The sequence below is a fragment of the Protopterus annectens genome, chromosome 2.part2 (assembly GCF_019279795.1).
Source record: "Protopterus annectens isolate FY-2018-M chromosome 2.part2, PAN1.0, whole genome shotgun sequence".
NCBI lineage: Eukaryota > Metazoa > Chordata > Ceratodontiformes > Protopteridae > Protopterus > Protopterus annectens.
The window spans coordinates 323,083,302-323,107,214 of NC_056730.1; the positions used below are offsets into that span (position 1 = coordinate 323,083,302).

Consider the following 23,913-nt stretch of genomic DNA (forward strand, 5'->3'; position numbering starts at 1 on the left):
CACAATCACGCCATTACCATGTATAGGGCTGATGTGGTTTCCTTAGTTGAGTATTTTACAGTCAGCTAACCTCTGAGACTATGCTCCTATTCAGAATGACTGTGGAGCTACTACCTCTAGAGATCAGTCTAGTGTCACAGATTTTGATGAGGACTCTGATGCAGACAGTATTGCACACTGCGAGTCCATTCGGTCTGATTCTTTGGAAGTTGAAGAGGTTCAAAAACCTAAGTAGTTGTTCACCATTCCAGAGATGCTAGCTAGGTTTGGAGATGTATTTGACTGAAAATCTGGAATTAATAGAGATTTGCAGAGTTTATGATGATACTGAGGATGAGATTGCAAATGTTTTGGTTGCTGTCCCTCTGTTATTGATCTTGAAAGATATCTATACAACTGCATGTAAACCCCACTTTGGCTAGTGAACCAGTTCCTTAAAAAGCTTTGAGGAAATAAAAAATGTACGCTGATCTTGGAGCTCTTTTTGCCCAGCTGAGGTTTATCTAGCTGCCAACTCTAACAAGAGAGCCTTGGTTTCTCCTAACCCTACACTGCCAGATAAAAATAGGGAGTGGTTAGAATTTCTGGGAAAGTAGTTGGCTCGGTTTAGTGATTCAGTCTTTAAAATTTTAAATTAACAGGGGTTCATGTAGAAATATGAAAGTTTATATGACTTTGTTGTATCTTTGCCTGCTGAGCAGAAGTGTCACATGAATGAGATTTTCAAATGTGACCCGGGTTGCAAAACATTCTGTGAGGATTGTCTTGGAAGGTGCGTACACTATTTCTGGAAATTCATCTGCTTGCTTCTGTTGTATTGAGAAGGTATGCTTCATTACCTAACCAGAAATTTTTTTGGGCATTTAAAAAAAATGATATTTTGAATGCTTCTTTAAGTTCTGAATTTGTGTTTGGTCCTGCTGCTACCCAGGTTCTCAAAAAATGTTATAATACAGATAAATTGATGCATGGTGTATCTAGAATGTTTCATATTTCCAAATTCTCCCCTAACAAGGCATCCAACTTCAAAGGGCAGTACAAACAAAAATCACAGTCTAACAAGAGTCATAGATTCATAATATTGTTACTAGGTTAACTACCCAGGGGACTTACCTTAGCCAAATTTTCCTGAAAGAATAATGACATCCTGTATCCGAATAGGACATTGAGGGCCAGACATTTGTAAGTTACATCTGTCCATATGGGACATGGGTGCTAGATGCTATGTAAATTTCCTGTTCCCTATCCACTGGTCTAGTTTGCGTTTAAATTGGGTACAAAGAGGAAAAGGTAGGAGGACAATGCTACCAAACCAAATAAGAGGGTCCTTTCCCAAAAAAAGATAATTTCCCTGTTAAATAATGACTATACCAAGACTCATGGCAATTCCTTACCTTCCTCCTGCCTGTCCTCCTCTTTTGCCTTCCCCCCATACTTTCACTCAATCCAAATAAACCCAGATAAGTGGGTGCTGAGAATAATTTGGTGAGGATACTCTTAGCAATGGACAGAATCCTTACAGGGAAATTCCTTGTATTTGCCAGACCAGACACATTTGTTCTGTCTGGTACTGCTACACAAGTTGCAGGCAGGGGTTATAGAAGTGGTTTCTACACTAGAATCTTTTTGATACCCAAAAAGGAGCTACTGTGGAGGTGTCAAATTGGTCATAGCTAAGTACCTTTCTAAAGGTACTCGAATTCAGAATGCTCAACCTGCAGATGGTACTACCCCTTTTACAGGACAAGTATTTCATGGTGGATTTACATCTGAAAGATGCTTATCACATTGCAGTTGCTCCCAACTTCAAACTGAATGTCCAGAGTCCTGTCTCAAACCCTCAAAAAAAGAATTGTCTTACTGGGTTGTATGATGGACATACAAAAAAGTATGGCCTTTTTACCAGAGGACAAAGCCTTGACTCTTCAGGCCATTTTCAGGGATGTTCATTTTCAAGCAGCTGCCTCCTCAAGAGTTTCCCAAAATTGTAAGCCTCATGGTATCAGTGATCCTCCTGATACCACTGGCCAGACTCCATATGGTAAAGATCAAATGGAACTGAAAAATTTGTTGGATCAGTACATGCTTCCCTTGAAGTTCCGTGCACCAGAGCTGGATTTTGCAAAATGGGAGTTTCACTTATGGGGGGGGGGGGATCAGATGTGTGTCAATCCTCTGTCCAGACCTCAGTTCAGTCAGTCCAGAAGGACTTGCCAGATTTTACATTGGGAACAGTGTCCAGGGGAGTTCTAGGGCAAGGAGAATAGGGTCCTTCAGACATTACAAAGCACAGTAAACATCGAATAAATGTTAGCAGTAATTCACACCTTAAATGTTTTTCACCACTTATGGTCTCCAAGTCCCCTTTTTATTGGTCATGGACAATACCACAGTCATGTAGTACTTGAACAAACAAGGGAATAGAAAGTCATACCGTCTTTGTCAGTTGGTAATAATGGCCTAGTAACTAAATTGCAGCATTCTCTGACAATTTGGGCCTCATACACCCCTTCAGAGGAAAACCTAGTGGCAGGCAGACTAAATAGATCCTAAACAGATCCTCAGAAGTGGAAACTCAGGACTGAAGTCCTCCTGGATTTGGTATAGATGTGGGGAGTACTTCAAATAGTTCTGTTTGCCGCCTTTCAAAATAGACAGTTGGAAAAATTCTGTTCAAGATCTCCTTGCAACCATGCTTGGAGGACAGAAGCAATCTCTTTCTCTTCGATGGGAATGTTCATGTATGCATTTCCACCTTTTTCACTGATACCCATGGTACTTCTAACGATTCAGAAAGAATTACACAGATAGCTATGGTCACCCCCTTTTGGCCCAGGCAAAGTTGGCTCTTCCTTTTACTGGAATTAGCCAAGGGTAATTGCCTCAAGCTTCCTTGCATTCAGAATCTGCTCACTCAGGGTCAGGGGCAACTGGCGCACCTCAACTTAGAACAATTGCTACTGAGAGCCTAGGTGATTCTGTCTTGATACCCTTTAGTGACTTGTTCCACGAGGAGACACAGCAGGTATTACAGACAAGAAAACCTGCAACTAGGAAATCTTGTTTGCACATGGAGGAGGTTTTCTAGGTGGTGCCTAACCAATATCAGAGGACCCGGTATGATTTTTTACAAGCTTTGTGAGCCACTCAACAATTGCTTATCTTATGCATCTGTCAAGGTGGCTGCCCATGGATCATATGTGTCGCAATTGAGACCCCCGTTAAAAGCAAATTCCTCCTCCTTAAGATCTCATCTTTGTTCCTGGAAACTAAGCTCATCTCCTTTTGAATGCACCTTTTAAGCTGATTTGTAGTTCGTCACTTGGAAAACTGTTTTGCCTATTGCTTTGATATCTGCAAGACCAGTCTCTGAGCTGCAAGCTCTCATGGAGGGAACAACCTTATCTGATTTTCCACAAGGACAAGGTTATTTTATGCATTAATCCATCTTTCTTGTGAAAAGTTTTTGGAATTTACGGTGAACAAAACCATCAATCTCGCAGTTTTCTTTCTGGAAACTATAAACAAGGGAGAGAAGGTTCTGCATAAGTTGGATGTGAACCGGCAGCTCACATACTAGCGTGACAGAATTAAGCCCTTCAGGAAAGCTGAACAACAGTTTATTTCCGCTTCTGGGGCTACAAAGAGTCAAACTGTCTATAAGCAAACTGCTTATTAGTTTCCTCTATTTTTTGTTAATCCCACCGTGGTAAGTCTATTCCAGGTAAGGATATAAGGCACATTCCACACCACTTCCTTATCCTCTTTGGTGGCATATTGGAAAGGAGTGGACTCAAAGTTTTTTAGAGGCAGCATCCTGGTCATCTGTTCATACCTTTATAAAGCACTACAAACTGGATTATTTTTCAAGTTCTAGAGCAGGCTTTGCAAGGATCATTCCCCAGGGGCTTCTGGATCCTTATCCTTCCTCCTCCCAGGTAAGGGTAAGCTTTGGGAATCTACCCCTATGCCACTGAGGCAGTGGGAATGAAGAACACATTATAGTTGCACAAGTCCTAGTTGCCAATAACAGTGGATGTTCAGATTTCACCTTGCCTCAATGGCAGCACCCACCATCTCCCTTATTTTTATATAGTTCAATGATATCCAAACTTTTTGTGTTGGTTGGTTTTGGCTATTTGTATTGGTGTTTCATGGCTATGAATTGGTTTTGGTTTACTTGAGGCATTTCTTGCTTCTGGTCCTTCTTTGTTCATTCTACTGAGCACTAAAAGTCTGAATAACTGACTTTCTATGACAGGAGTAGACTTCCCTTGATGGGATGGGGTGGCCAATCCTACACAGAGTCAGGAGGAGGGGATTCTGAGTTCTGGAAGGCTGTTATTTTGGGTTTGTGCAGTCACAGAACCCATGTATCACTGAGAAAGTGGGAAATTCAGACATCTGCTTTTTAAGGTAAGTAGGACTTCCGCAAATGTAATTTCCAGTTCCAGGTGTTACATTAATTAAGTGCCCAAAAACTAGTCTGGTTTATACATGCATACACATAAAGGTTGACCCATGGCAACTTCATGGTGTTCCTGTATTGCTGCATCCACTGTGGTTGATCACTGAGCCTCACCCTGCAGTTTGTAATGCAGTGGGATCTACAATGCCCCCCCCTCCCCCAGGTGGGTGAGCCAGCCATCCAGTTCACATTTGCGAATCATCTTTCCAGCTCCTCTGATCCTTTGTACACTGTTTTGGATCTGGCTTACTGGACTTGATCCTTCTGTGCCAGTGAAGGTGATGCCATTCAGATGAATATGCTGTAATGTACTGATAACTGTTTGGAAATGGAATTGGAGAAACTGAGCATGAAATGTTTTTAAAACACATTTATTAAATTATCACTTAAGATTTAGGCACACAAACATTAAGAGAAAAGAAAACCTACCATGTTAACATTTTTTTCCATTTATATTCATTACATGTTTTCTTTCTTTATAACTGTCTTTCAGTCCATCATTACATAAAGTTCTCAATTCCTGCCTTCCCTTAAACTCACTCCTCCTCCTGAATATTTATCCTGCATGTACTTTTCTCACAAATTCCATTTATTTCTATGTAATGTATTCCTTCCGTTTTCTAAAGATCTCTCTTGGTTATTTTCTCTTTTGCAGTAGTTAGTACTTCAAATGTAGTTGGTTTATAGTTTGATTTCCCTTTTCTAGTATTTTTTTTGCAGCTTAATAAGACATTATGTCTAGGCAATTCAGATCTTGTACCCCAGCTGTAAAGAATCATTTCCTTAGTTAAAGCCATTTGCTCCCCCAATATTTCTGTCAGAGTACTCTGTAGGTAATTTTTGAAATCTGGCAACTCATTAGACTCCCCCAAAATGTTATAAGTTAGCTTTTGTCCCCATCACACCTCCATCATTTGCTATGTACTTGAGTAAAGTTTTTTTTGACGTCGCTTGGGGAATGCAGATACTTCCAATCAAAAGTCCGAAGCCTTCTGGACTTTGTTGCATGCTTGGTATCCATACATATGCTCTCTGACTCTTCCATTGTAAATCGCTTTTCTAGTTTTGTCTTCACAATCTTTTCTAACTTCCTCAGACTGATTCTAATAGTTATGCAAAATTTTATATGCCTTGCTAATTATCCCTTTTTAACAGCAGATTCTGATCTAGATTTAACTAAAAATTCTACTGGAGCAGATCTTTCACTTAAGACTCCCTTAGTCCTTTCTTCTTACCTGTACTTTGATATCAATTCCTGGTGAAGAAGACAGTCTCTAACCGTCAGTCCAGACTTTTTCTTGGCCTCATTCTACTCTGCTATCTTTTGCTCTCATAGGTTGCTAGTTCCTAGTTATATAGTAGGCTAACTACCACCAGGGCTTTTATAAGCCCAGCCTTGCAATCCAACCTAACTGTGTCCCTGTGTATCATGGGTGTTTATTAGGATATCAAAGGTATTGGTGCCAGACCCAGGGTGAATTTCTGATTTCACATCCATCCCATCAGTCTCGAGTTATTTGCTCCTAATACCTTTGTTCCTTTGACAGTTTTCTCCAGTAAGTTCCATCTCCTTCTAGCCCTACTTGAGGTCATCCATGTTTGGAAAATCTTCTTTCTCCATTATCATTCTGGCTTAGTTCTTAAATTTTTTTTGAAACTTGTATGGGTTGTTGTTCTTTAGGATCTACATCTAAAACCCCATTCTCTCCTTATATCTTGAACCACCCCTCCCACTTCATCATCATCCCTTTCCACTGTGAATTATAACCTTTCTACTTGTGTTATGTATACGAGTCTTGACTGTGTAGCTCTAGAATATCCCTTTAAATCAGGTAATATTAAACCACATTGTTTCATCGGGAGGATCAGCTTATCCCAATTAACTCTTGCTCTAATTTCCTCACAGACAAATTCCTTCTACTCTTAATTGGTTATTGTTCACAACTTCTTCTCTGATTGATAAAAATATGCCTGACCTCTATATAAAACAAGAGGGAATAAAATATTAACTTCTTGCATCTTACAAAATCTTCCAGTTCCTCAGTATTTTGTATTAACTTTTGTTTAATCTCGTCTTACATATCCTTAACTGCCATAACAGAAGCATTTTTAATACATACTCCTAAAAACCTCATGTTATGTCCCCATAAACATGAGTATTGTTGAACTAATTTGCAGCTATAGCCTTTGCTTTTATACCTTGAAAAAAAAAGTTGAAGCTGTCTGAAATGCCCCACATTGTCTTTTTCCCTTTTTCTGTCACTATTGGACCCCCTTATTACCCTGTTTTTGTCCCTGATATTCTGCTGAATATCCATCTTGAAATTCTTTTTGTCAAATACACATGCCCATTTCTTTCCAAATGTATCTCCTACAGCATTGCTATTTATACTCTGTATTTCTTAATGTAATTCAACACAGTACTATTTCCTTTCTATCTGTACCTGTAATGCCCTTTACATTTCAAGATAATGTGGACAAAATAGCCAGTATTATAAAAATCTGTTAAGTTCGTACCTGTTATACATGGCACTTGTTTGAATGTGTATTTCCAGCTTTTGTCTTATATGCACACACTAATGTTTGGCAGGGTGATTCATATAGCTTCATAGGTTTGTACTCAGCTAACTACCCTTGTGGGCCATTTTAAGCCTAGCCAATTATCCCATGTGAGAATCAAACACTGTACCTTGTGTCTGTATGGTAAACACCTTAACCATTATGCCAACCTCCCTCCTATTTTATACAGTCGTTTCAGCTCATCTCCATTTGAACCTATGTCACACTTCTTGCTTTAATAAAAATCCTCAGACAAAAAATACACATTTTCAGAACACCCTGTCTCCTATTAAGTTAGAACAAACACGCAAAACTGTGTACATGTCAACAGATGAAGTTAAACCTTCCAGATAAGAACAATTCCCCAGATTGACAGTTACACCAACAGGCATAACTTTATCTAAAATTAAGGTTACCCGTGTTAAAGCTCATGATATGGCCTGTGTTCTCACACTGTTTGCCATCTCTTCTTCTTTTTTTTTTTTTTTTTTTTTTGCAATCTCTTATCTTTATTCCCCTCCCAGCTGTGAAAATAGTTTGTATACTTTCAGAAAACATTAACTTACCCTTATGAAAAAATGCAGTGGCTACCTTTTAGACAAAATGTGTCCACTGTTCTATTAAATGCATTAAAGTATTAAGGCCCTGGGAAGACTACTTATAACTTATTCGATTCCCATAATTTCAACCTTTAGGTTTCACTAAACTGCCTACAGTTAAATTTTTTACTTCTCTCAACAAAGAATCTTCAGAACTCTCAAGATTATATACTTGCACCCGCAGACAGCTAGTCTCCATATAAATGTAATCAGCAATTAGAAAAAATAAATGCTAACAACTTTGCAGATGGTTAAAGGAATCTTTGTAAGTTTCTCTCTGAAAAGAATGTGTATATTCTCCTTGGCCAGCTACTTTCAACTGCAGACTTGTCTCCAACTGAGTTCCTTTGCTAATGGAAAAAAAAAAGTTAATGTCTTTGCAAATGCAAGAAACTTAGCATTTTTTTATGACTTAAATCATTTTGTTTTCCTTTTCAAGCCCATTTGCTTACGAAAAAATCTTATTTATAGCATAAGCCCTAGGATATTAGTCAAGACATCCACACTTGAAAAAACAGTGCCAGTTATCTTAATTCTACTTATCAGTACACCCCACCAAGCAACTTAATACCACAGCATTATATTAACCTAAACTTGCTCGTGTACAGCCTTTCCTATCTTTTTATAGTGTAAAACTTATATTTCTTACAATGAAGAAAAAGTAATTGTTTACTATAATATTTTTAACATATACAGCAGTAACTGAAAATATCCCCCCACATTTAAAGTATCCGTGACTGCACATTATACAAAACTGATTTACAATGTAACATGCACTTTATACCTTTAAATATTTTGTACAGTTGCTAATATCAAAAATTGTTTTACTTACAGTGCCTTTATTTTCCCCTTTAGTGTCTTTTTTTGAGATAAATTACATAAAGTGGTGTACAGTAGAGAGTCGTTTAACCGAACTAATAGGTACCTAGGGTAGTTCAGATAATCAAACTGGATAATCAAACATACATTGAACCGGATAAAAAACTTCTAAAATCTTGTTTTTTCTGCACTCAGGGAATACACTTTACAACCATTCTGCAATTCCACTAGATAGTAAAGAATATTTTTCACACACAAGCGGGCTACAAGGTCAAAAAACACACACAAGCGAATGTGTGCAATGTTTACATATTCAGACTTCGATTTTTCCTACCTGAAAACTTTGGAAGGCTGCATTTGGATAATTGACTTTTCAGATAATCAACATTCGGATAATCAACTCTACTGTATATGCTTTACTGTCTACTCACAAGTTTAACAAAGTCAATATTTCAGTCTTTCTCATCCACCGAATTTCAGTGTTGCTGGTCTTCTTCCTGATCATCCCTATCTCCCAGTACCCATCTCTGATTCAAGTCCAAGGTAGTCCTAGTTCCTCTAGTCAACTCATGTACCTTTTCTCAGTCTCTCAAGCAATTTCCTTTGGAACACTGGAAAAGGTTTCACTGGTAAAGTCTCTGAGCTTTATTATCAGAAGAATGAGTAGCAGAGTACCCTTCTGCTTGCTGTGACCCACTTTTTATTGGATAAACATTTTTATTCACTCCTTAGCCTGTTCTGTATCAAAAAATGTATTTGATCCTCCAGGATCCAGAAAAAAATTGGTCTGAAGGCATTTCCCTGATTGCTTTGATAAATTTGCTTCTCTTCTGCCTAGTGTGCAGTAAATAATAATTTTTTCTGAGCCATTTTGCTGTCTCCAATTTTTAATAAGTTTCCCTTCATTTTGTCAGGTTCATCTCTTTCTGTTGGTACGATTGCATCTTTACTAGTACAAGTCTTGGCTACTTTCACAAAGCATGCATGCTGTGTGCCCTTTCAGATAAGAAATCCTACCATGGAACTAGAACAGTTCCTTATTTGTGCTTTCATAAAATTTAATATAGTTTGTTCCTTCCAGTTTGTCTTGTACAGTGAAGAAGTCTCAGATGTAATGTGATCCTATCTCGCCTACATTCTGTACTGATGCGTTCGGAGCCGATTCTCGGCTCCGACTCGGCACACTCTACTATAGAACGAAGTCTCTGCTGAGCTATCCCACATCCCAGGATGCACCACCACTGCTTCCCCAGATCTCATTTGCCGCTTCTACAGCAAAGACGTGGTCTCGGACTTGGCTGAGCTAAGTACTTGTTTCTTTAAAAAGTTCCTGTCAGAAATTTTTTGCTAACCTACCCAAAAGCTGTTTTAACAGCTGTTCGTTGTGGTGTGACTGTGAGATTGTGTATTTGTGGTAAATTGTCTTAGTTGAGGGAAAGGATCCCGTTTAAGTTAGAGGGGCCTTGCCCTCGCGCTTTGTTGAAGCTTTAGTGTGAGTCTTTCTTCAGTGTTCCCATTTGAGTTAGAGGGGCTTTGTCCACAGTTTCTTATCGTTATTGTTAGTGTACTTGAAAGTTTTTTGTAGTGTCAATATGTCGAAAGAGCACAGACCTTCAGGGTTTAAAAAATGCTCTAAATGCAGTTACAAAATGTCCATCATGGACGATCACTCTTTATGCGTTTATTGTTTAGGCCCTAAGCATCTTCAGGAGTCATGTAGCGTTTGTCACGCTTTTTCCTCCCGAATCCTCCAAGAGAGGAAAAGCAAATTGATTTTAAAAGGGCTTATCACTCCTTCCTTTGAGGAGGCTTTATCATCTTCCTCTTCACCTTCAAAGAAGAAGAAATCATCGGCTCCGACCAGCCCGTCGGAACCGACTGCTAAAAAATCTCGGCAGGCTTCTCCATCGGCTCCACGGACTTCGGAGCCGAGGGCGGAACAGTCTGCCTCGATGCCTCCAGCCTCGACTCCTCTGTCTTCGGAGCCGAAGGCTAGAGCTTCGAGAGGCGGGTCACCTTCATCGGCTCCACTGTCTTCGGAGCCGATGAGAGTTGCCCGCTCAGACTCTTCCCCTTCGGCGCTGAAGTCCTCTTTGGCTCCGAGGGAAATTGCAATGGTTGTGGAATCTCCCTCGGCACCGATATTGATCGAGACTATTCGGAGCCGGTCCCCCAGTCCTTCGGAACCGGTGGAGAAGTCGACTCGAACCCGTTCGATCTCTTCTCGGTCTTCGAGAATGTCGGATTCGGACATAGACAGGGTACTTCAAAGGCTGTTTCAGTCTCCGGTCTTCCAAAAGTTGGTTTCGGCTCCAGCCCAGTCGGCTCCGGAGCCGATTGCCCACCCTGTTGTCTTGGTTCCTCCTCCAACAGCCTCGGCACCGTTGGAGTCGGTGCTGGTGGAGTCGGTGGAGGTTTTCGGGTCGGTTCTGACCCTTACTCCAACCCCGCCCTTCAGGTCGGAGTTCGGTACACGGACCTCCTCTGTCGGCCCCCGGGGTGACGCTTCGGGACAGATGTTTTCGGTTCCGAGCCTCCCTCTTGGTGCGTCGGCTGCGGGAGTGCCGTCTACTGTTGTGGCCTCGGGGGTCGGACCTTCCCAGGACTCTGGGGGTCCCGCCTTCAGGGCCATGAGGAGTGCTTTGGCCAAATCTTCTTTGGCCACCTCCACCGTCTCACCGTCACCTTCCCTTGGCACAGAGACTGGTTCCTTTGTAGTCCCCCTGTCTCAAGACAGCGGAGCCCTGGGGCCTGAGGCCACCCCCATCGGGGGTTCCCTCCTTCCTGAAGGTCCCTCCGAAGTGTCTTCGGAGGAACCTCCCAGGAAGAGACAGTGCAAGAGGAAGCACGTCGACTCCCCTGACGAGTCTCTCACCTCGGACACTGACCTCGATGATGCGGAGGGGTCCCCCAAGTCGTCCTCGGATGATGTCTCCTTTGCGGACATTTTGGAAATCCTGAAGCAATGAGGCGACTGGCAGTCCAAACCCCCTTCCGCTGAGGAGTCGGTATTCCTCAAGGCCTTCGGGGCTCAGCCCTCCGCCTCCTGGGTGTCTCCGCCCTTCGATGAGCTTCTGGATTTGATCTCTCGAAGGGCGTGGGAACACCCAGGTTCTGTGGAACCGGTGCCAGCTCGCCCCAATAAATTTCTTTCAGCACCCACCAAAAAGGATTTTCTCTCCAAAGGTGTGGCTGTAGATGCCTTGGTGGTGGCATTTGCTACCCAACAAGATGTGGCAGAGGCTTCAACGTCCGTCCATCCTCCTAATAAAGAGTCCAGGAGCATGGATCGGTACGGGAAGCGCACCCTTACTTCAGCAACCTTTACTTTAAGGTCTCTGAATTATCTGACGCACTTCACCAGACTTCAGAGGGATCTGTTCAAGGAACTTTCAGATACCCTCTCCGGTAACTTACCTGAGCAGTTGGCCCAGATGGTTAGCTCTCAGCTGGCTACCCTATCATCGTTGTCGAACTCGTCCATGAGGCTCATTTCATATGCAGCCGAGGGGGCGAGCAGAGCGGCGGGAACAGGTGTTGCTCTACGGAGACAAGCCTGGCTTCGCCTGTGTCATTTTGCGGAAGCCTTCAAGTCTTCCTTTGCCGACGCTCCCTTTGATGGGTCCTCTCTGTTTGGACCCAAGGTAAAGGACACCTTGACTCGCTGTGAACAAGAGGGTAAGACTTTAACTGCCGTAGGGGCACGGTTTTCCACTCCCTTCAGGCCTTATCCCAAGGCTAGAAGAGGGGGGAAAATGTGGTTCCGTAAATCTCAAAAGTCTTACCCTTCACAGCAGGGTGATCCCTCTTCTAGAGGCAGAGGAGGGGGAAATTTTTCAGGAAGACGCCGTCCCAGAGGCGGCGGAGGCCCCCGCAACACTGGAGACCGCGAGTCCTTTCGTGGCTCCTCAACCTTCCAGCTTCCCTGAAGGATTGCCCGACTATGCAGCTCCGGAGCCAGTCGGGGGTCGTTTTTCGAAGCACCTAAAGGCCTGGGAGAGTATCACTCAGGACCGATGGGTGCTCCGAATCATTGCCGGAGGTTACACCATCCCTTTTTCTTAACCCCCCCCTCCATCCCAAAAAATCCCAGACCGCCACCCAGTCAACGGGATCTTGCAGCCAACGAAATCTCCTGCTTCAAAAAGGAGTCATCCAACCTGTCCCCGCAGGCCAGACCGGATTCGGAACTTACTCAAGATTCTTTTTGGTGCCAAAAAAGACCGGGGACTTGAGGCCCATTTTGGATCTCAGCAAGCTAAATCGATCAGTGAAGAAGTCCAAGTTCCGGATGGTCACCTTGCAATCCATTCTCCCGCTGCTGGAGAAAGGTGTTTGGATGTGCTCCATAGATCTCAAGGACGCCTATTATCACATCCTGATAGATCAGGCGTCCAGGAGACACTTGCGCTTCAGCCTGGGAGACCGTCATTTCCAGTTCCGTGCACTGCTGGTCTCACCACAGCCCCCAGGGTGTTCACCAAATGTTTGGCGGTGGTGACTGCTCACCTGAGAAGTCTAGGATTCCAGGTGTTTCCATACCTAGATGACTGGCTCCTAACTGCCACCTCCAGGTGTCTACTCTTGCAAAACCTAGCAGCCACCATATCTCTAGGCAACTCCCTAGGAATCACCTTCAATTGGGTAAAGTCCGTGTTGCTGCCATCTCAGCGCATTCGGTTTATCGGAGTAGAGATAGACTCAAAGCAAATGCGTGTCTATCTTCCTACAGAGAGGATAGAAACACTACAGTCTCAAGTTCGAGCCTTGCTCCTCAAACGTCGAGCCCCAGCCAGGATGGTCCTACAACTGTTAGGTTCCATGTCGGCCACCGTTCTCCTAGTCCCCTTGGCAAGGTTACATATGAGGATTCTCCAGTGGCTCCTGTCAGTCCAGTGGTCTTATCAGGATCTCCCTCTCAATCACCACATTCTGATCACAGAGACGTGCAAACAGGACCTTCGTTGGTGGCTTCTTTCCTGCAACCTGGATCAGGGGCGACCCTTCGTTCCACCACCTCCAGTGGCCACATTGACTACGGACGCCTCCCAGACAGGGTGGGGGAGACATTACTTGGGCAGGTCAGTCCAAGGCAAGTGGCACTCTGACGAGAGTCTCCTCCACATCAACATATTAGAGATGAGAGCGGTGCTTCTATCGCTGCAAGCACTACACAGTTACCTCCCCCAGGGCATGATTGCCATTCAGTCCAACAACATGTCAGTAGTCTGGTACCTGAACAAGCAGGGAGGGACCAGATCCTACCCCCTTTGCAGAGAGGCCATGAAGGTATGGGATTGGGCGATTGCAACCAAACGTTTTCTGGTAGCAACACACATTCCAGGGAAATCCAATGTGATAGCCGACAGAGCAGAACTATTCTCTCCCCTCACGAGTGGTCTCTGAACGACAGAGTGGCAACTCAGATTTTCAGAAGATGGGGAACTCCTTGTTGCGACCTTTTTGCAACCCCCCTCAACACGAAATGCCAACAGTTCTTCTCTCTCACCCCAGTTCCAGGGGAGATTCCCAAGGACGCCCTAGTCCAAGCTTGGCCCACCGGTCTGCTATACGCCTTTCCACCGGTTACCCTTCTTCCCAAGGTGATCCAGAAGGCGATTCGCTTGGAGAGCAAAATGATTTTAGTTGCCCCATACTGGCCTCGTCAAGTCTGGTTTCCCTTTCTTCGGAAATATGCACTGGACGGTCCATGGTTCCTGGACCAAGTTCCGGATCTCTTGACCCATCAGTCGGGACAGCTTCATCAGTCCCTCCACTCGTTGAAGTTAACAGCTTTGCTCCTCCTCTTCCGACCATAGTCAGGAACCATGCTTTGGACCCGGAAGTCATACATATCTTGTCCTCGGCTCACAAGACTTCTACTAAGAAAATGTATAGCAGCAAATGGAAGAGATTTGCTATTTGGGCCCAACTCCGGGGATTAGACCCCATTACAGTCCCGGTGTCAGAGGTTCTGAAGTTTTTAGCTTCTCTGTTCAATCAAGGTTGTTCGGTCTCTACCATCAAGGTTCAATTGGCAGCCATTTCAAATTTTCATGAGAGCATAGAACCACCTTTGATGAGCAACAAGTTGTGTAAGGCCTTCATGAAAGGTGCTGGGCTGCTACGGCCCCCGATATCTCATCCCGCTCCACCGTGGGACCTTAATGTGGTGTTAGGTGCTTTGACCTCTTCCCTCTTTGAACCAGCAGCAACTTGTGACTTAAAATTTCTTTCTTGGAAGACTGCGTTATTAGTTGCAATTACATCGGCCAGGAGAGTTTCGGAACTTCAAGCCCTATGTGTCAAACCACCATATCTGTTTTTTCACAAGGATAGAGTATCCCTCAGACCAAACCCATCCTTTGTTCCTAAGGTTTGTTCTAGTTTTTGTCTGCAACAATCATTGGAACTTCCAGGTTTCTTCCCAAAGTACTCAAACAGAGCGGAATACATCTTTCACACCTTGGATGTTCACAGGCAATTACGCTTCTATTTGGATAGGACGCACCAAGCATGGAAAACAGATCAGTTGTTTGTGTCCTTTTCGGACAATAAATTGGGCAAAGCCGTCACGAAAGTCACTATTGCCAAGTGGATCAGAGACTGTATCAGTCATACTTACTTCATTTCTAATAAAGAGCTTACAGCTACAGTGAAAGCTCATTCTACCAGGGCTATGGCTATTTCGGCAGCTTTTCATTCCAAGCTTGCCATTAGTGACATTTGTGCTGCGGCTACGTGGTCTTCTCCTCACACCTTCATTTCTCATTACAAATTGGACGTGGCATCTCGGGGGCGAGCTTCCTTCGGTTCCACAGTTCTCAGGAGTGTTTTTCAGTGAGCCACCCAGGAATCAGGTGCTAGGGACGCTGTCCCATCAGTACAGAATGTAGGCGAGATAGGATCACATTACATCTTTTAGTTATGTACTTACCATAACTTTAGATGTATGGGATCCATCTCGCCTACATTCCTAATAACCCATCCTCCTTCCCCCTGCCTTGGAGATCAGAAGTGACCGGACGGTTCGAGTTCAGCTGTTTCATCTTGAAACACCTGGCAATATTATATCAACAGTCTATGTGTGTGTGCATGTGTGCGAACAAACAAGATCTGGGGGAAGCAGTGGTGGTGCATCCTGGGATGTGGGATAGCTCAGCCAATAAGAGACTTCGTTCTATAGTAGAGGGTGCCGAGTCGGAGCCGAGGATCGGCTCCGAACCCATCAGTACAGAATGTAGGCGAGATGGATCCCATACATCTAAAGTTATGGTAAGTACATAACTAAAAGTTTTTCCTTGTGTGACTGTCTTCTCACCCTATATTTTTAAATCAGCTTTTCTTGAGAAGCCTCATACTTGGTCAGCCTTTTCTTCATTTTAAGCTCTATTTTTTTGCAGTTTTAAATGCTCACCTAAATAGCAAATGTTTCTTCTATTTTTCCAGCCTTTTGTTACTTCATTTGATATGTTACTTCACTGTTTCACGTATTTTAATCACCTTGGAATATATATGATTTATTTTTTCCACTAAATTACTAGCAGCCATCCCTTGCGCCAAAGCTAAAGCTTGAACTGATTTCTGCTGAATGGCTGCAGGATTTTTTGAAGCCAGTGTGTTTTCTCTTCACCTTTTCTGATTGATTTTCTTTCAGGTTCTCCATATAACTTCTTTGCTGAGATCCAGGCAATGTCCTTGCTGGCCAGTAACTGAATTCTACCCAAACTGACAGTATTCACTGGCCGTTTCTTTTTTTTTCTTCTTCAGTTTCTGTTTTCACATTGGGAGAGCTGAATTATAATGTTGATCAGTGTGCCACCATCTTGAAAAGTCTGAATAAGAAATATTTTATACACAGAACAGAATACTCAGTTATTTGTGTGCAGTATTCCTTTGGGGGTTATTTCATATATCATGTATTTTAAGTACTGACATATTTCTTGTAAAACATGCAAGGAAATATATTTTTTTAATCTCCTATAGAATGTAGCCTGATCGAAGGGGATGATCACGTAGAAGTAAATGCTGAAATTTTCCAGAAGCCATTTGTAGAAAAGCCAGTGAGTGCAGAAGACCATAATGTTTATATTTACTACCCAACATCTGCAGGAGGAGGAAGTCAAAGGCTTTTTAGGAAGGTGAGTGTGACTGCTGTTCACTTGATGAAATTATTTGCAGTGCGTTTTCACAATAAATGCAGTGGGGAAAAAGAGCATTTTCAAGCTAGTGATCAATGCCCTTGTTTATACTTGTTTTTACTTCTTGGGATTGTTATTTAAAGGTAGTGGTCTACTTAACAGTTATCTGCATGGCTGGTGTATAGGAACGGTTCTAGAAAGACCTCATCAGAAGCAGCTTCCAACTGAATTGGCTTCACAGATGAGAAAGTTAGTCCAAGGGCATGGCAAAATATGTACCAGCAATTTTTTGAGCCAGCCTGAAGTGGTAAAATGTACAGTGAATGTAATGCTTTGGTGAAAGAGCGTAAGCTACTGAATACTATCTGTTTTACTTGAGGTGGACTTAATTTTCTTGTGTTTGGTTTTATTTTTAAATAGCTGTCCAAACACGTACATATTGCAGCATTTTATAACAGACATACTGAAATTACCATAATTCTTGGCCCTTTATGCAAACAGCTGTCAGTTCTGAAATCTGAGTAAGATGAAACTTATTTTGCCTCTTTCTAGCCTTAAAGCTATGGTGTCTAAAGGCAATACAGAAACAAGCACATTAGATACAATAAAGTGAGTTTCGTATAAGAAATCTGTGTGTAATGCTTTTAAAGTATTTACATCAAGTGAATTACAAATATTTTCGTGGACTACAGTAAACTCTCAGTTAACTGGCACCAATGGGGATTGGTAGATGCTGGATAACCGTAGTATGTGAGAGTGTTCAATCTCACCGTTTGTTCTTACAAATGGGTGTCAGAGCCGATCCTCGGATCCTAGTCGGCCGCATAGCAAAGCTCTGTATCTAGGAGAAGCTCGAGACCAACCTACCTCCCACAATTCTTTCTGCCTCTACCTCAGATCTAGTTTGCCGCTGCAACCGATCGCATCGATTTTGAGAGCTCTGACCAACTTTGGAAGATAAGCTATTTTCTTCATATATTTCTTGTAAAATCTTCTGATTTTTTGGGGGGGGAGTTTATCTCTTGTGTGTGTGTGTCTGGTTTATCCTTGACTACTATAATATATATATAATTCATATATACTTATACATTAGTTTTTCTTAGGGCCTACCCCTCCTAGTACTAGGTTTAGGGTTGATATTGATTTTTGCTATAGTATTGCTGTGTTTGTGGACTTGAGTCCAACTCTTTGTCAAACTGTTTTTTGTATAATTGATTTGCTTTTCAACAGGATATGTCTGAAAAAGCTAAGTCGGGATTTAAGAGGTGTCAGTGTGGGCAAAAGATGTCTGTCACTGACAACCATAGCTCCTGTGTCTACTGTCTTGGCCCTCTCCATCTACAAGAAGACTGTTCTATTTGTCATTCTTTTAGTGGAAGGGTCATGACAGATAGACGCAGGAAGCTTATGGATAGGGGTCTTTTGAAGCCTTTCTTCCAAGAGGAGCTTGACAAGTCGGACCAGGCTTCTAAGTCCTCGAAGGGATCGAAGACATCAGAGCCCACGTCATCGGCTCCGAGTTCTTCGTTTAAAGTTCGTTCACCGGTTCCACAGGCTTCGAGGCCGAGTGTCGAGCTTCTTACTGTGACCGAGCCTTGAGTCTTGGAACCGGTGTCGGATCTTCCACCTCCTGCCTTATTGAGGTCGGTACCGTCCTCTGTCTCTTCGACCCGATCTTCCAGGCCCCTCTCCGACACCGACTTAGAACGTGTGGTGCAGAAGTTAATGGAGAACACGGCCCTGTCCAAGCTCATTTCAGTCTCCTCCCAATTGGTGTCGAGACTCAAAGGCCTTCCCTTATCTCCATCTGGTCCTCCTCCGAGGCCTACACAGCTTTCGGAGCCGGGAGATGTTGATCTGATGATTGTGGAGCCCTTGGTGCCGGAACCGTCCCTTCCTCGGTCGGCACCGTTGACCTTGGCTCCGTCGGAACCGTTGGCGGACTCGCGGAACTGACGATCCCTGCTTGGCTCCGGGACCGAGAGTCGAACCGATCTTTTGGTGCCGACTCTTCCCCTCGGTGCCTCGGCACGGATCACTTCGGCTCCGTCCTCGGGGTCGATGCCCTTGGTCTCCACGTCGGAGACACTTCCACGTTCTTTGGAAACGGGGGACTCCTCAGCTTGGGGTCGGGGGGCCTTTGACCTCATGAGGAAGGTATTGCCTTCTCAGACAACCACGTCTACAGAAACAACTTCTCTCTCCCATAAAGGTCCGTTGTCTACTTCTGAACCCACGACTACCCATAAGCGTAGAGCACCAGTGTCTCAGCCACTCCCAGAGGGAGCCCCTTCTTCCTCGGAGGCCTCATCGGAAGCCCCTCCCGATGACGTTCCGAGGAAAAAGTTGTGCAAGAGGAGGCACTTAGATTCCCCACAGGAATCCTTAACTTCGGATACTGACTTAGATGAGTCAGAAGGGTCCCCAAAGTCACCCTCAGAGGATGTCTCCTTTGCTGACATCCTGGAGATCTTGAAGCAGAGAGGTGATTGGCAGGCCCTACCCCCTTCTGAGGATGAGTCTGTTCTGCTGAAGGCATTTGGTGCTCGCCCTTCCTCCTCCTGGGTCACTCCGCCCTTCGATGAGTTAATGGAGTTAATTGCTCGAAGGGCGTGGGAAACACCTGACACAGTGGAGCCAGTTCCCAGGAAACCTAACAAATACATCACTGCCCCTCAGGACAAGTCATACCTTACTAAGGGAGTTCCAGTGGACGCTATGGTGGTGGCCGCAGCCACTAAAAAGGAGATGTCCGAATCTTCCTTGTCTGTCCATCCCCCTAACAGAGACTCTAGGACCATGGACAGATATGGGAAGTGCATTTTCAGTTCAGCGACTTTCTCCATGCGATCGCTGAACTACTTGACACACTTTACACGATTACAGAGGGATCTAGTCAAAGAGTTGGGAGATACCCTCCAGGGTAATACAGATGCTGCTGTCTCGGACAAAGTTACAGCACAGCTCAACACCCTTACATCCATAGTAAACTCGTCCATGAGGCTCATCTCGTATGCGGCCGAGGGGTCGAGTAGGGCTGCAGCTTCAGCGATTGCTCTTCGTAGACAATCCTGGATGCGGCTGTGCTCCTTTGCGGAAGCCTTCAAGTCTTCCTTTACTAACACCCCCTTTGATGGTGCCACTCTTTTTGGGCCCAAAGTAAAGGAGACCCTAACCCGGTGTGAGCAGGAAGGAAAGACTCTGTCTGCTGTCGGAGTCCGTTTTTCCACCCCATCCAGACCGTACCCCAAAGGGCAACGAGGTGGAAAGATGTGGTTTCGTAAACCCCAGGGTTCTTTCCCAGGCACACAGGGTGATGCCCCCCCCCCCCTGAGGCAGAGGAGGGGGCAGAAATGGAAGACGCCACGCTGGCGGCAGAGGGGGTCCGCAGAACCAAGGTGACAGGGATACTATCCCTGGGAAGTCTTTCCTGAGAGGAGGCCCGACTGTCCTGCTATGGAGGCAGTCGGGGGTCGCTTAGCTTTATACCCTCAGGCCTGGCAAAGCCTTACTTCAGACAATTGGGTAAAAAACATCATCACCAGAGGTTACAAAATTCCCTTTGTATTTCCCCCATTACCACAAAAAAGATTCCCAGATGTACCACCCCATCTGCGAAAACCTGCAGCGATAGAAATCTCAAAGCTGCTAGAAAAAAAAGAGTCATCCAACCAGTCCCAGTGGACCAAAGAGGATCCGGAACTTACTCAAGGTTCTTTTTAGTTCCGAAAAAGACAGGGGACTGGAGGCCAATCCTGGACCTAAGCAATCTCAATACATTTGTGAAGAAAGAAAAGTTTTGGATGGTCACGCTTCAATCGATCCTTCTGTTTTTACAGAAGGACGACTGGATGTGCTCAGTAGATCTTGGGGACGCCTGCTACCACATCAAAATGGCCAGAGTGTCCAGAGATCACCTGCGCTTCCAGCTGGGAGCCAGCCACTTTCAGATGTCCTTCAAGAATGCAACTGCAGTCCTTACATATGGGTTGTCCTGCCTCAGGCAGCCCTCGGTCGGCCGGATTCCAAAGTCTGGGTCCGACGTCGGCTGATGTCGCCTCCTCCCTGACGTCAGAGCGGCTGGGGTATAAAGGTATCAGCCGACACCATCTTCCTCAGTCTTTCTTGCCGCGCGGTGCCCGAAGCAGAAGCAGTTCGCAAGTGCCGGTCGGTCAGCTCCTGTGTTTTTTGTATCCGAAGTCATCAAAAAGCTAAGTACCCCGTTGGGGATCTTTTTCTTGCCTCAGCCGATGTCAGAAAAAACTGAAAAAGTTAATAACTGTTTGTCTTGTGGTAAACAAATACCTCATAAGGATTTCCATTCTTACTGCCTCCCCTGCCTTGGCCCAGACCACGACGTCTCGGCCTGTGCCGCCTGTGCTTGCTTCAATAAGCGCACACTCAGGCGCCGGGCAGAGTTTGCTGAAGACTTTTTTGGTGGCAAATTCTCCTATACCATGCCGTCGGAACAACCGACACCTCATATTTCCAAAAAAGGAAGGACCAGGACCGACATCCTTGGCCCGCGACTTCCACCGACCCCACACCAAAAATTACCGCGGGTGCATCAGTCTCTTCTGAGGCGGTTGTTCCACCGCTCCGGACCGACGACACCGCTCTACCGATTACTCCGGCCCCGGAGCCTGCGCCGGTGCCGGTGGTTGATTTTCCTCCTGATTCTGAAGCCCAAGATTTATCGGAGACCATACCAGTGGACAAGGTTACTCCAGCACGTGGGGCAGCTAGGCCCCCTATGTCCATGTCTATCAAGGCGTACACACGTGCTAAGGCTGCTAGCCAGGCTAAGTCTCACCCTCCTAAAGCTCTGCCTCAGCCCACTTCTGATAAACAAATCATGTCTTTAGCTGCAGATTTAATTTCCTTAATCAGGGGCTCCCAGGCCCATCCTGAAAGAGGATCTCAGCCACCTTCTGACAAAAGGCCCAGGGTTGGGCATACTGACACCCTTTCTTCAGATGAAGCCTCTGGTGACTCTGATCACTCAGATATCCAGGAAGAGTCCTTCCAGGCCTACAAGGATTCTGATGCGGAGGATTCTATCCCCTCTGCCTCCCCTCCTGAGGATATTTCTTTTGGGGAAGTTCTTCACTCCATGAGGGAGCACTTTCAGTGGCAAGGCCAGGAATACTCCGACTCCAGGAAATGGCTTTGTACCTTCCTTAAGCTACCACAACACAGGCCTTTAGCTATCCCTCCAGTGCTTGATGTTCTGGATGATGTGTACTCAGATTCGAGTGCTTCTCCTGATTCTCTCCCTCCTGCTCCTGTCAAGCCGGACAGATACTACAGGGTTCCTGAAACTCATAAACATTTCTTTAAGGCCCATGCTGTTGATCTAGAAACCATTTCCCAGGGGCCAAAAGGGGTGACTGCATCCACGGCCAAGAATCCCTTGCCCTCAGACAGGGAAGCTAGGTCCCTCGAGAGGTGGGGCAAAAAGGTTTATACCTCAACCACACTGGCTATGAGAGCCCTCAATTGCCTTTTTCATATGTTTCATTATCAGGATTTCTTGATGATTTGCAGAAAAAGTTAGCCTCTCCTGAGCCTTTAGATAGGAAGGCCTTGCAGGATGTGGTTCACAACACACAGCAGGTTAGCAACCATTTTCTTCAGTGTGGATATGATGCATTGGAAGCTTCATGTAGGGCAGCTATGACAAGGGGCCGTCATACGTAGACATGCATGGTTAAAAGAACAGCCATTACCAGATCATGTTAAAGCAAAGCATCTAGATGCACCTCTGGAAAAACACAAGCTATTTGGTACTAATGCTCAGGATGTGTTAAAATCAATTGAGGAAAAGGCTAAATCAGTGCAAACAGTCAATGATTTCCTCCAGGTTCAGCCTCCTAGGTTCAGCAGGAATTGGCCTTCTAAGTATTGGTCCTTTCCGGACACTGACAAATTTCAAAGGGGAAAAAGCAGGCGTGCCCGAGGTAGAGGGCAATACAGAGGCGCCTACAGGGGACGCCAATGGCAACCGACTAATCAGACAGGTGGCGCGGGGACTTCCCCTGCCCCACAGGGACAATCACAATGACTTGCTTTTGACACCGCCGACCAAGGCTCAAAGAGAAGCACCTTTAGGCAGAAAATTATCCTTATTTTCGAAAAACAGGCACATTTTAACAAAGGACAAGTGGATTCTGGACATAATAGATCAAGGCTACAGGTTTCACTTCCATAAGTTACCAACAAGACAAGGTATGCCAAACCTGCCACAAAATCAAAGGGCAGAGACATTCGAACAAATTTCAAAGCTGAAACAAATCAAAGCAATAGAAAAGGTACCTCTTCAGGAACAAGGCCAGGGATTTTACTCAAGACTGTTCCTTGTTCCAAGAAAAGAAAAGCAATGGAGACCTATACTGGACTTGTCCGCTCTAAACACTTTTCTCATTGTACCAAAATTCAAAATGCTGACGCTACAGCAACTCCCTCCCATGCTGGGCAAGGGGTCTTGGCTGGTTACTCTGGACCTCAAGGAGGCATACCTGCATGTCCCAATCAGACACAGTTGCAGAAGATACCTCAGATTTCTTGCAGGGCCAGAGCATTATCAATTCTCAGCATTGCCCTTTGGCTTATCTACTGCACCCAGAGTATTCACGAAATGCCTGGCATCAGTAATTGCACATTGCAGACTCCAGGGGATGCAAATTTACCCTTACCTGGACGACTGCCTTATACAAGCGGACAGCAAGCAAGCCTTGACAAAAAACTTGAATTATGTCATTCACTTACTACAGACCTTGGGATGCACAGTCAGCTTACAAAAATCAAGACTACTTCCATCCCAACAAATAACTTTTCTAGGAGCTAAACTAGACACAGAATCTCAAATGGCTTACCTCACAGAAGAGAAGCAAGAACAACTACCACATTACTTCAAAAGCCTAGCAAAGCTCACCCAGATGACTGCAAGGAAAATCCTGCAGGCCCTGGGTTTCATGGCATCTTGCATTCTACTGATTCCACTGGCAAGACTATACATGAGAAAACTACAATGGTACCTAAAAAGTTTATGGTCTCAACACAGCCACAACTTAGAAGCAATTGTCCCACTCATCCCATGTCTACAAAGGGAATTTTTGTGGTGGGCCCAAGCAAGCCAGTTAAACAAAGGTATGCCTTTCAACAAGCCTCAAACAAGCCAAACCGTTACAACAGACGCCTCAGACCATGGATAGGGGGTGCACATGGAGGGCAGATGTATTCAAGGGCAATGGACTCCCCAGGAAGTACATCTGCACATCAATCAAAAAGAGATGTTAGCAGTAATGCATGCAATCGAGGCCTTCGG

The 23,913-nt window shown here is 44.6% G+C and overlaps 1 protein-coding gene across 1 annotated transcript in view; it reads left to right on the top strand.

Annotated features, from left to right (window-relative positions):
- Positions 1 to 23,913, top strand: part of PPIP5K2 (diphosphoinositol pentakisphosphate kinase 2) — a 3,486,936-nt gene that overhangs the window by 478,788 nt on the left and 2,984,235 nt on the right. Inside the window, 1 exon segment of the mRNA XM_044063880.1 lies at positions 16,432 to 16,586. Within this exon segment, the coding sequence (XP_043919815.1) occupies positions 16,432 to 16,586 (155 nt within the window).